This window comes from Trichechus manatus, unplaced genomic scaffold (assembly GCF_000243295.1).
Source record: "Trichechus manatus latirostris isolate Lorelei unplaced genomic scaffold, TriManLat1.0 scaffold00063, whole genome shotgun sequence".
Classification (NCBI taxonomy): domain Eukaryota; kingdom Metazoa; phylum Chordata; class Mammalia; order Sirenia; family Trichechidae; genus Trichechus; species Trichechus manatus.
In genome coordinates, this window is record NW_004443999.1 from 3243712 (window position 1) to 3258044 (window position 14333).

At 38.1% G+C, this 14333-nt stretch overlaps 1 protein-coding gene across 1 annotated transcript in view; it reads left to right on the plus strand.

Moving 5' to 3' along the window:
* Window positions 1–14333, plus strand: part of DCC (DCC netrin 1 receptor) — a 608075-nt gene that overhangs the window by 309703 nt on the left and 284039 nt on the right. Inside the window, exon 6 of the mRNA XM_004379240.2 lies at window positions 533–689. Within this exon, the coding sequence (XP_004379297.1) occupies window positions 533–689 (157 nt within the window). The remainder of the gene's footprint in view (window positions 1–532; window positions 690–14333) is intronic.

The window sequence follows — 14333 nt, forward strand, 5'->3', positions numbered from 1 at the left end:
CCTGCTTTAACATGATAGAAATGCCTCTTTTTCACGAAGTTTCTATTACTCACTTGAAGTCACAAGGAGCATAATCCCTTTATAGTATTGAATCATATTATCCACACTTCTATAGAAAGGTCTTTCTGGAATTCATATGCTTGTTAAAAATACATATTACCCAACTTCTCTGCCGGTTTCTTACCTAAACATAACATATTTCTTGTGGTCATGGATCCCAAAAGTAATAAAAACTGCACAAATACATAATAGAATCATATATGTTATCAATTAGCCACCCTTTTAAACACTGAAGAAATTCGAGTTTCAATGGTAGTTTAGTTCTTTATGATTGTTCTGTTTTATTTTTCTCTTGTTTGGAATGTCAAGTGTTTTTTATTCCATTAATTGCTTTCTCTTGACTTTCTTCCTTCCTTTAGACTCCGTGTGACCGTCAGATGGTTATGTTTGCTAATGGATCAGCTCTGCCTTGCTCCACATTTCCCACCAATGGCACCAGCACCTCTAACAGCCTCCTCTCCTTCCTCTCCAGCTATCCCAAGCTCCAATGTCCTCCCTTCTGCTCCCAGAGATGTGGTCCCTGTCTTGGTTTCCAGTCGATTTGTTCGTCTCAGCTGGCGCCCACCTGCAGAAGCAAAAGGGAACATCCAAACCTTCACAGTCTTTTTCTCCAGAGAAGGTGACAATAGGTAAGTGTTACCAATAAATTCAGCCTAATCTGCCATTTCTTTAAATGCATACTGTGGGTAATGGCAGTGAGAGACTTTGAGAAGGGACTTTGGAGACCTCGTAAAATCTAAACTGTGTGTTTTTACTCTTTGCTAAGTGGAGACAATATATCTCCATTACCTATGTTTGTCTGTTTTGTTTATTTTTGTTAACAAGATTGTTTACAGAAACATATTAAAATGTATAAAAATTCCTTGAAAATGGGCAAGAATGTGAATATATAATAACAGGTTTTTGTTTATTTCCTTGATTTTCCAAGCAGTAAGTAGAGAACACAATTAGGCTATATACTGACAGAACAAGGTATAAAAGAACCAATATGGCCCCAACAATAACAAAGCAAGTAACCCGGTTAAAATAGTGGCAAAATATCTGGACAGACACTTCACCAAAATAGATACATATATGGGAAATAAACACATGAAATGATGCTCAACATCGTATGTCATTAGGGAATTGAAAATTAAAATGAGATACCATTATACACCCACTGGAATGGGTTAAATTCAAAACGCCAACACCACCGAATATGTGAGAAGGATGTGGAGAAACAGGAACTCTCATTCATTGCTTGTGGAAATACAAAATGGGAGAGCAACTTTGGAAGATAATCTGTCAGTTTCATACAAAGTTAATTATAAGCTTACCATATAATCTAGCAACCGTGCTTTTAGGTATTTACTCAAGTGACTTAAAAATTTATGTCCACACAAAAACCTGCATGCAAATGTCTATAGCAACTTTATTCATAAATGCCAAAAATTAGAAGCAACCAAGATGTCCTTCAGTAGAAGAATGGATAAACCAACTGTGATACATGTATATAATGGAGTATTATTCAGCAGTAAAAAGAAATGAGCAATAAAGTTACAAAAACACATAGAAGAAACTTGAATGCAGATTGCTTAATGAAAGAGGCCACTCTAAAAAAAGCTACATGCTGTATGATTGCAACTACCTGGCGTTCTGAAGAAGGAAAGACTATGAAGTCAAAAACATCAATGGTAGCCAAGGAGAGGAGGAGGAGGGAGATGAATAGGTGGAGCATAGGGCATATTAAGGCCAGTGAAACTGTTCTGCATGATACTGTAATGGTGGATACATGACCTTATGCATTTGTCAAAACCCATAGGACTATACAACACAAAAGTGAATTCTTCTATAAACTCTGAACTTAATATATCAATGTTGGTTCATCAATTGTAACAGATGTACCAGGGGAATGCAAGATGTTAATAACAGAAACTGTGTGCAGGAGAGAAATGGATATATGAGAAGTCCCTGTACTTTCTGTGTTATTTTTCTGTAAATCTAAAACTACTCTAAAAAATGAAGTGTATTTAAAAAAAGAAAGAAAGAACCACTGTGGCTAGGTTGTAATCTGAACTCTATTATTGTTATCATGTGACCTGAAGAAAACTCCATAACTTCTCTGAGCCTCACTTTACTCTTTAATGAAGAGCAAATAATAATAATACTGATCTTGGAAGGCTTTTGTAAAAATTAAATTAAGTTGAATATGTAATGCTCAGAGCAGAGTATCTAATATTTTGTAGAAAGTTGTTAATATCGCAAATGACTAAGCAAAAGTAAACTGTATGTGTCCTGTTTCAAGATTACAATCTACTGTTTTTTGTCTCCCAATATTTTCTTAAAATTTTCACTACTGTTAAGACTGAAGTTTTAATATCTAAGACTAAGGTATATACTGACAGAATCCCAATCTCTTTTCTAAGACTAAACCATTTAATATCTTTTTATTACTTTAAATTTATTAATTTATTTCATATTCCATATTTGATCATTTTAATACCTAAAGTCTTTGTCAGCCTTATTCATCAGTTTATTTCTGCTGACTCTTCCTCATAGTGGGTGGTTTGCTTGTATGTTTGCATGATTCTTGATTGTTAACTCTAGTCCTTAGAAATTTATTTGAGGGAATTTTTGCAGCCAAGGTTTAAAGTACGTTATGTCCTGGGAGGATTTGCTTTACCAAAATAATGCCACATTAAATAAAAAATTTTGCTAAGGTTTGTTTGGGCAACAAAGCTCTAATTGGAGAATTTTATTGGTTAAAAATAGTCCATTGAAAGAATGATAATATTTGTTTTTTGGTCATCTTTATCATATAAACTCAGATGAGTAAATTCAGACTTACGGTAAGGAATTCTCAGAAGAGATTTTTTTTTTTTCTTGTCCCAACCAAGCCAAGTATACACCAAGTAAGTATATTCACCAGTTCTCTCTCGAAGCAAATTTTATTTGCTGGTTTACCCACTAAGATGTTGTCATTTCAAGATGCTGGCTGTACGCAAGGTTCTCTAATCAGACATCATACCCTATTTTATCCGCAAGCTTTGTCTCTTATTCTCTGCTCCTGTTAACTTCTACAACTACTAGCTCTATACCTCTATCGGTGCATATGATGGGCAAAAGGGCAAATATCCTCAGGCAGATACCAGCTCCAAGGGTTTAAATAATTTAATAAACTAATGTAATTTAATAAGTCTCTTACTTTGCAGTCAGTATAGCCACAGACTCAAAGTTCTAAAAATGAGTAACAACAACAACAATAAAAGAAGAGTTTGTCATTTAATATCGTCTTCCATATTGCTAGAAATGTAATTATATAATATTTATCTTAACTAATGCAGTATGATTGATGTCATTATTACACAGCATTAATTTTCAATATCTAAAAAGGTACATTTAAATATAAAAATGTTTAATGTTTAACAAATGTTATTTAAAATTCAAGCATAAATTTGCACTGTAAAGATCTCATTTAGAAGAAATCAGGAAGCTTTCCATTCTATTCCTTAGTCACTTTGAAAATTTCTCTCCTCTTTATTGACTTTTGGGATTTCTATATTGCCAATTAAGGTGACGAAAGGGATCAGAATGTGAAAGCTCAGTTTGCTTCAGATAAACTCCATATTGCTAATCCCTAAGTTTCTGAAGAGAAGAACACATATTTACACATATACTCTCCAGACTCTACATGTGCCATCCACACAGGGAGGGAGGGTCATCATTATGGCCTTCAATGGATGAGGACTTTGGGAGGGCAAATAGGATCTTTGTAAAATGGCTGACGATTGTGTTGGCTGAGTTCTGAATTCTATAAATTTTTTTCCTTATTAAACCTCCTCTTATACAGCCAGTCTAGACTAGACACCCTTGATGTGCAGGGGTTTCTGGGATGTGGCAGCTTCTCTTTTCATCCTCTGACAAGGTCTGTATTCACTTTCTGTAACATTTACCAACCAAAGGGAATGTGACCTGTTATAGGATATATGGGGGAAGGGGAGAGACTATAAGAGAGAGACAAAGAGAAAGAGTAATGAGAAGCACCCTGTGGGGACCAGTTTTTCACAGGGCCGCATTCACACTAATCCTAGGTCTCACCAGTCACTCCTCTGGAGAAGAATGGACTAGATGGCAGGTGGAAGTATGGCAGTCTACCGAAGTGCTAATAGAAAACCTGGGGAGAGAAGCAGAGATTGGTGTGCTAGACGTCTAGTGTCTCACAGTCATGAGTGCTTTAAACAGACAGAGATCTTTAGGAACCCTTCAGGATGCAAAAGGGACAATATAGGGTAAGCTTGCCAGAGAAGTATTTCGCACAAAATGCTGCAGTGTGATAATCTGATAATGCAGTGTAGCCTCTCTCATGCTGAGACTCAAATGCCTTTCTTTCTCACAACAGTTAAGTATATCCTTCTAAAGATTCTATTTTCTTGTATAATTTCACTTGACATTAAAATGAGAAGGAAAAAAATACAGACATACACAGCCTTATGTTCACCAACGTCGTTCACATGAAGCCTACATTTGCTTTAGTCTTATTTCCGCAACTACTTAACTCTGTGACCCAATGATTGGTCTCATAAGCTCTTTGGATCCCAGTGAAAACTAAAGGTAATAATTCTTGCCCAACTGTCTTCATATATTTACATGGATTTCCTGGAGACATCTTAAATTCAACCTGTCCAAAACCATACTCATTTTCTCTTCCTTACATATATTTTTCCTGTCTTTGTTGGTTTGTGAGAGCCTTCCATTTTGTTGACCAAGCAAAAAAAAAAAAAAAAAAAAAGTCATATTTCACTTCTTCCTTCCTCTCTACACCTCACACCTCATTAGTCATCAGGTCCTGTCAAGTCTGCCTCAGCCACCACTCAGCCAGGCCCTCTTCATTCTGCTGCCCTCATCACTTACCTGATCTCTGGAAATAGCTCCTCACCTTCTAATCCATCCTCCTCACTGTCTCTAGTTATCTTTTTGAAATACAGTCTGCATGGGTCACTCACTCCACTGCTCAAAAAATGTGAATGTTCTAAATCTTAAATACAGTGAAATATCTATATAAAGACATGAACATAACCAGGTCCAAACTCCTTTAAATGGAAATCTAGCCCCAATTATCTATAGGTAGTAGTGTAGTTCCTATAATCTATAATGGTTAAGAATATGGCACCAAAGTTCAAATGACTTGGATTTGAAAATAGTGCTGCTATTTATGAGTTACATGATTTTTGTATATTTAATCAGGTATAAAACAGGGATAATATCTATTTTCTAGGACAGACAATGGGGGGATAAATTCTCCTTATCTCATTCAGAGAATAAGCAAAAATCCTTCCAATGACCTACAAGGCCCCACCTAATCTGGCCCTTTGTTACCTACCCCTCTAACCTCATCACTGAATATCATTTTATTTGCTTGCTCCTCTCCAGTCTTACTGGCTCCACTGTGTTTCCTAAGTACATCAGGATTTCTTCTCCCTCAAGACCTTTGCACTTACTGTTCAGTGTGCCTAGAACTCTCCTTCCCTCAGAGGTCCACATGGGTCATTCATTCCTTGTTGATGTTGTTAGTTGCCATCAAGTTGGTTCTGACTCATAGCAACCCTATGTACAACAGAACAAAACACTTCCCCATCCTGCAACATCCTCACAGTCTTTGCTATGCTTGAGCCCATTGTGGCAGCCACTGTGTCAATCTATCTTGCTGAGGTTCTTCCTCTTCTTTACTGACCGTCTACTTTACCAGGAAACCTTGGTGGCATAGTGGTTAAGAGCTACAGCTGCTAACCAAAAGGCGGGCAGTTTGAATCCACCAGGCGCTCCTTGGAAACCCTATGGGGCAGTTCCACTCTGTCCTATAGGGTCGTTAAGAGTCAGAATCTACCAATGACTATGGAGTTTTTTTCTACTTTACCAAGCATGATGCCTTTTGCAGCAGATTTGCCCAATGAAATATGTCATCTGATTTCTTGACTGCTGCTACCATGGGCATTGATTGTGGATCCAAGTAAAATGAAATCCTTGACAACTTCCATCTTTTCTCCATTTATCATAATGTTGCTTATTGCTCCAGTTGTGAGGATTTTGTTTTCTTTATGTTGGGGCATAATCCATACTAAAGGCTGTGTGGTCTTTGATATTCATCAGTAAGTGCTTCAAATCCTCTTTGCTTTCAGCTAGCAAAGTTGTATCATCTGCATATCACAGGTAATTAATGAATGTTCCTCCAGTCCTGATGGTACGTTTTTCATATTGTCAAGCTTCCCAGGTTATTTGTTCAGCATATAGATTGAATAAGTATGGTAAAAGGATACAACTCTGACACACACATTTCTTGATTTTAAACCACACAGTATCCCGTTGTTCTGCTGGAACAACTGCCTCTTGGTCTATGTACAGTTTCCACATGATCACAATTAAGTGTTCTGGAATTTCCATTCTTTGCAATGTTATACATAATTTGTTATGACCTACACAGTCGAATGCCTTTGCATAGTCAGTAAAACACATGTAAAAATCTTCGCAGTACTCTCTGCTTTCAGCCAAGATCCCTCTGACATCAACAATGGTATTCTTTGTTCCACGTCCTCTTCTGAATCTGGCTTAAATTTCTGGCAGAATTTCTGTACTGCTGAGACTGTTTTTGAATTATCTTTAGCAAAATTTTACTTGTGTGTAATCATTCCCTAACTTCCATTTAATCTTTGCTTAAGTGTCACCTTCTCATAGAGGCCTTACCTGACCCCTCTCATTCCCTATGTCTTTTGTCATTCTTACGTTTCTCCATGGAGTCCCTGTGTGATGCAAACAGTTAACACACATGGCTGCTAACTAAAAGTTTGAAGTTTGAGTCCACCCAGAGGTGCCTCGGAGGAAAGTACTGGTGATCTACTTCCAAAAACCCTATGGAGCACAGTTCTGACACATACGGGGTTACCATGAGTTGGGGTTGACTGAACAGCAACTAGTTTGTTTAGTTTATTTATTTTGGTTTTATGATTTTTCATAGTTTTTATTGTCGTTGTGTGCTGTCAAGTTGACTCTTACCCATAGCGACCCCATATGACAGAGTAGAACTGTCCCATAGGGTTTCCTAAGCTGTAATCTTTAGGGAAGCAGGTTGTCAGGTCATTTCTCCTATGGAGCTGCTGGTAGGTTCAAACCACCAACCTTTTGGTTAGCAGCCAAGCGCTTGGCTCTACTTATTTTGTTTGTTTACTCCCTTACCACTACCCCATCAGAATATAAGCTTCATGTAGGTAGAGATGTTTTTTTATCTACTTTATTCACTCAGAAGCCCTCATGGTGCAGTGGTTAAGAGTTCGACTGATAACCAAAAGATTGGCAGTTCAAATCCACCAGCCACTCCTTGGAAACTTTATGGGGCAGTTCTACTCTGTCCTATAGGGTCACTATGAGTCAGAGTCAACGCAATGTGTTTTTTGGTTTTGGATATTCACTGAGCTATTCCCAGCACCTAGAGCAATACCTAGCACATAAAAACCAAAACCAAACCTGTTGCTGTCGAGTCAATTCCAACACATAACAACCCTATAGGACAGAGAAGAACTGCCCCATAGGGTTTCTAGGGAGCAGCTGGTGGATTCAAACTGCTAACATTTTGGTTAGCAGCTGTAGCTCTTAACCACTGTGCCACCAGGGCTTCACCTAGCACATAGTAGACACTATATAAATACTCACCTGGAGCAACAGAGGAAGAAGGAGAGTCAGGAATAGGAGGAGGAAATGCATGTGTGGCTAACTGCCTCCATGGACAACTGTCTCCTCTGCCACGAGATCAGAAGAACTAGATGGTATCCGGCTACAATTACTAAACATTTTGATCAAAGATTCCATAGAAGAATGGAGGCTGGAGGAACCCCCAAAACTATTGCCCTGAGATAATCTCTAAACCTTAAACCAAAATGTCCCCTGAAGTCTTCTTAAAACCAAACAATAGTTTAGCTTAACTAGTAAAAAAATAACCTCCTTGAGCACTGTACTCTTTTAAGATCTATCTATATGGGATCAAATTGACAACAGCAACTCTAAAGATTAGATAGGACCTTAGGGGGCAGTGAGTTTATGTTAATGGGAGGTGAATAACTTAGAAAAGGAGGGTGAGGATGGTTGTGTAACTCAAAGAATGTAATCAATGTCACTGAATTGTACATGTAGAAGTTGTTAAATTGGTGAATGTTTTGCTGTGTATATTCTTAACAACAACAAAAATAAATTATAAAAAAAAAGAAAGTACCCACTTAAATGTCAATTGCTATACAAAACTCTCCATATTCCTCCAGGTTGCAATTCATTTATTTTCTCCTGTATCCTCCCCCTGCCCTTTGATCACATCACTCTCACAGCATTTGCCACCTTATGTCTTGTTTTATATTTGGTTAAGGGCATGTGTATTCCCTCTCTGATGATTGACACTAGATTTTATTTACAATCCCATACCCAAGTGCCTAGTACTATGCCTTGAGTAGACATTTACTGATCGGAACTAATATGATAAAGGTGGCAGAGAGACAGATGCTGCAGTCTTGAAGGATTTTTCCTTAACCAATAAAATCAATTATGTTACTGGTGAGGATGAGTAAACTGACTGCAGGTAATATACAAACTTTTTAACTGAGAAAAAGAAAAAGCTGATATTGAAATTTGATTCAAATATCCCCTTTCATTTTATGTGTTCTGGCTCTCAACTAGAACAAATTTGTGCCATATGTCTCTAAGCGATTAATTGGGTGGCTTGTTTGCTCTTGTAGGTTTATTTACCTCCTCCACACAATAGCTTTTTAAGAGGTAGTGGATTTAACATTTGCCTCAGATTAGTAACAACTTGTCAGGCAAATTACTCTAACTCAGATTATCATTATTGCCGTCTGACAATTAACAGTGTCAATAATGCAAGTGCCATATTTAACATTTTTTTTTTTTTTTATTATTCAGCTCCTGGAGGTAGTTTCATTTCCCACGTCAGAGAGCAGCATAAATTCCAGAACCTGAAGCCAGAATTCACAGTGAAGCAATTGCTTCACAGATATCCAGCTGTGATACCTTAAAAATGTTAGAACTGAAAGTGATCTTTGGACCATAGTCCAACCTCTTACTACTTAAATATTTGGAAACTGATCCCCAGGGAAGGGTAAGCTGCATGTCTAACTCTCTATTGAGTTAGAGTCAATAACAATAACCCTTTGCAGTCAAGTCGATTCTGACTCATAGCAACACTATAGGACGGAATAGAACTGCCCCATAGGGTTTCCAATCCTGTAATCCTTAATGGAAACAGATTGCCAAATCTTTCTCCCATGGAGTGGCTGATGGGTTCTAACCACTGACCTTTCAGTTAGCAGGCAAGTGTTTAACCACTGTCCTACCGGGGATCCTTAATAACAACAGCAAACATTTATTTGGCACTTACTGTGTCCTGATACCAGTCTAAACAGTTTACATAAATTATTTCCATTCTCACAAAAAAACATTAACCAGATAATGCACAAAAAAGAGCCTGACACCTCATTTATATAGCTAGTGAGCGGTAGAGCCAGAATGTAAATGTAGGTGTGATTGCAAAGCAGGTGCTCACAATTCCTACAACTTCTTCCTAACACAAACTGGTTGTTGTCAAGCAGACTCCAACTCATGGTGACCCCATGTGTGTCAGAGTAGAACTGTGCTCCGTAGGGTTTTCAATGGCTGATATTTTTCTGGAAGTAGATCACCAGGCCTTTCTTCTGAGGTGCTTCTGGGTAAACTTGAATCTCCAACATTTCGGTTATCAGCTGAGAGCATCAACTATTTCCACCACCCAGGGTCTCCTGCTCCTAACATGATCAGTGGCTTAACCTAGAAGGAGAACTAAGCTTTCTTTATGTTTACTGACTTAAGACATGTGTTTCTTCCATATGTTTCTTTCCAACAACTTTCTGACTTAATGGTTAAGTAGATTTGGATAATTTATTTGCCATTAATAAAACACGGTAGCAAACTGTTTATATATGTATAGAATATATGCATCCCATTCAGTAATCTACAATTACTTGTGGAATGTGATACAGAATAGCCTAAACATCAAGACTGTGTGGCTATAGATTTGAACCTCATAGGTTTCAATCCTTGCTCAGCAGTTTTACCAGCTGTGTGACCTGGGGTCAATTACTCACCTCCTGGTTCCTCAGTTCTCTCATATGGGATGATGATAGTACTTCAGTCATTTATAAGGTTGTGATGTGTATTAAATTAAGGAGAAGTGTCTATAACAACTGCTCTTTGCCTGGAGCCCTGAACACACTCAATTTCTATTAGCTTGTACCATGGGAAAAGCATTGTTTGGTTTGGAAACTACAATGAATGCAGTGTAGGTGTTTCCCAACAGAGGAAAGTGTTACTTTCACAATCATTGCCTGTTTGATCCTCAGATAAGGCAGGTGTAACGTTCTCCATTTTACAGGTGAGCATGCTTTGCTCGGTTCAGAAGCACCAAAAACAAAATGAAAAAAAAAAAAAAAAACAAGAAAAACTGCCTAGGAAGCTATACACCTAGTAAATATTAGAACCGGGATTTTAATGCAAGGCTTTTAGTCCAGTGATCGTTTCACTGTATCGTACAAAGTAGAAGATATTTTCTAAATCAGCTACATAGAAAGTGCTACTATAGTTCAGGTGAGAGAATTAAGACACTTTTATGAAAAGCATTCAGTTTAATCCTCATAATAACCCTGTGAGGTAGGCAGATAAGAGACTGGTATCTTCACTTTGCAAACCAAGCAGGGAAGGCACAAAGATACCCCTGACTTGCTCAAGGCCACACACACTATTCTGTGGCAGAACAAAGGCTGAACTGGGGTCCCAGCTTGCAGCAATGTATGCTTTACACGGCTTTATGCCACCTCTGACAACCTCTGCTCAGTGCTCAGGATCAAAGACCAGCTTTTTACGATTGACATGAGGGATTCATTTTAGAATTTAGCATGCATTACATTGTCAACATAGTGTTTACATATTCTCTCCCTGCTCTTCAGAGTTGAGGACGATGTGGCAGATGAAGCTTGTTATCCATGAAGGAAGTGTGTTGTGATGGAAAGCAAACAAGACTGGGAATCCAAAGCACCACATTTGGCCCTGACTTAAAGCTTGGCAAAGTTAGTCCTCCTCTCAAAGCCCCACTGCTTCTCTGTAAAATGTAAAACTCTGCCCTTTCTACCTCAAAATGTTGTTATATCATCAATGAGAGAAGGTAATAGTGATATCATTTTTTCAATGGACTTGATACACATTAAAAAATAAAACATGCCACCTATGAATGACATATATAAATGGTCAACCCGTTATTCATATAGTCAACAAACGTGGGTCAGCTCTGTGTCAGGAACTGTGGGGATAATGGAGAATCCAAAATCCTCTCTGTCAGCAGATTAGTGATTATCCCACTGGTGAATCTACAACCATATGCCAAGTTAATCACTCTAAAGGAAAGGAGCATGCTTCATGAGAAGATTTAACAAAGGCACGTATGATGTCCAGGCCATGATCAAATTTGCATTTTGAAACAACTACTGTGCCTGAAGAGTGGCGATTCTAAGATAGATCAGTCAGGTGGATGCCGGAAGCCATTTACTAGGTTTTTGCGAACCTCGGGCAGGAGATGACAGTGACTGAGACTAAGAAGTCAGTGGAGATAGAGTGATGGAGATAGATCTGGGAGATATTTAGTGGATTAAACTGAAGGACCAGGTGATGGATTGGACATGAGTGGTGCGGGGGGGATGTCAAGGATAGTGTCTAGGTTTCCAACTTATTTAAATGGACAGATAATGGTGTCTTTCACTGAGATTTGGATGCTGGAAAAGGTCCATGTTTAAGAATGAAGATCATAAATTCCATTTCAGACATGTTGTTTTTGACATACCCTTAAAACTTTCAAACGGGATGTCAACCTAGAGATTGAAAATGGGAATTTGGAGTTCAGAGAAGAAGTACGGGCCAGAGATATGTGTCAAGACTCTGTCAGAGATATGTATCAAGACTCTGTCAGAGATATGTATCAAGATGATAAGACAACTGCAACTAGAGAAGAATAAGATGGCCCATCCCAAGAAAACAAAATGAGAAGAAGTCACGGAACTGAGTCATATTTGTTATGGATGGAGAGACTATAACTAAACAAGAAAAAAGAAAGAAAAAAAAAACAAACAATATAAAACCAACTCCTCGCTGCCAAATTAGCTTCTTATTTGTTGTTGCAATAGTTATTTCGGATATAAACAGTTTCTTGGATAAGTACTAAATGTTGGAACAGATTATATTAATTTTTTTTAAACAACCACACTTCCTACCTGTTCCAAGGGCTTCTTTTTTTTAACAATTCAAGAAAACACAGATTTTTTAACCAAAATGTAGGAGAAAGACTCTAACCAAGAAACATGACCTCTGTTCTCCTTTTTGTTTACCTGGGGATGGTTCATCTCTGAGCTTGCTTTCCTGCTAAGACAGCACTGATTCCAAATTCTTGGCATTTGGGTTGTCATTATTGCTGCCGCTTTGAGCCATTCCAGTAAACACAGTATTTCAGAAAACACCATACAGCACTTTTGAAATTTTCTGCTGGTTGCACGTCTCTTGTTACCACTAAAGAAATGAAAATGAGAGCAGACAAGGATAAAAGCGGGATTCTATGAACTTTCCGTTAAAAATAATTAATTCCTTCCCCACAAAAGAGCATTCACCTAATCCTTCCTCTGTGAAGTATCTATTTAGGTATTTGATACTTCAAAACAGCATTTGCTGTTCACCTCACAGTTGTAACTAAATGTTAACACCCTGGTGCACTTAGGCAAGACACTATGGATTTACTTAAAATGTATACTAGAAACTTGTTGTTACACATGACTCACTAGCAAGCAATATCATTCTTAGCCTGTAAACTCTGTTTACTTCCTAAATGTGAACACAAACAAACAAAGTGCTTGATTCAGCTAAAAATCTCAGGTAATTTTTTATCTCAATGAAGACTGTTAGAGTAAATAGTCTCCTTTCAGTGAATCCTTCTATTCAAGTTTTCCAATAATGAAACTGTGACCCAGGAAGGGAAGTGCCATGCCACAGGCCACCCACCTAAGTTGGGATGAAACCTGGAATAGAATCCAGCTCTCCAGGATTTTCTAAGATCATACTATGTGGAGATTTTATGAAATTATTCTGTTGAATTTTTCACATTTATGCATTCATTTAAACGTTGTGAGTACCAGTGACATAGCTGTTCTTTATACTCAGTGGGTATATATGCTCAGGGTGGATAAAATATGAATGGAATATGGCTTCTCTCCTAAAATAGTTCATAGTCGAGTCAAAGAGACAGACATGTCTGTTAATACAATGTGACACATGCTACGATAGATGTATAAGCCAAGAGCAATGAAAGAACATAAGAGAAAGCATTTAATACTGCTGGAAACAGAGAACATGATGGTAGGAAAACTGTACCAAGGAGATTTCATTTTAATTGGATTTGCCAAACTGAGAAGGAAGGGTGAGTCAGGCAAAGGTAACTCCAGGCTTAACCAAACCAAACAAAAGGCAGAATGAGAAAAAGAAGAGAAACAGGGATGGGCATGGTTTTTGCAGGGTGGGGTGTCTCAAGTTGTCTATAGCTTTTTCAGTCAGAGGAGGAGTCAGACTTTTTTATATTTGATACTCTACATGGATTTTCAATGAATGAACTTATAGTGAATGGATTCTAGAACGCACAGATGACTTGCTGCCTTGGCTTCAGTTAACTTATCTTGAATTTGGCTGCCATCTCAGAGTCAGGGGAAAAAGAAATGAAGTAATGAAATAACTTTGTCTGACAGTATCTGTTGCCACAGACCATGACTCTGACCTTTTCGGATGTGAAGGGTAATTTCATCTTCAGGTAAATAGAAGAGAACTTCCTGGAGAGGCAGCAGCCTGGGAAGTGACAAGTAGGACACCCAACATGTTAATTGAGCAAACTGCTAAAACCTACTGTTCTCTTTCCTGCAGAACTTAGCATTCTTATCTGCCCATGTTCAGACACCATGGGCTAGAGTAAGCAGAGAGAAAATCCTTAATTGCTAACCACTTAAATGTGGAGATTATGGAGAGTTTAACTGCTTTAGGCTGCTGGCATTTGTCTACTGTAGGATCAGAGAAAATCAGAGTTATAAACTGCCCTTCCAGACTCAGACTTAACTTCCTTGTTGGGAAATGACCTGGGATGTTTTGTTAGCTATTGAAGCACCCAAACCCAGACCAAACCAAACCCA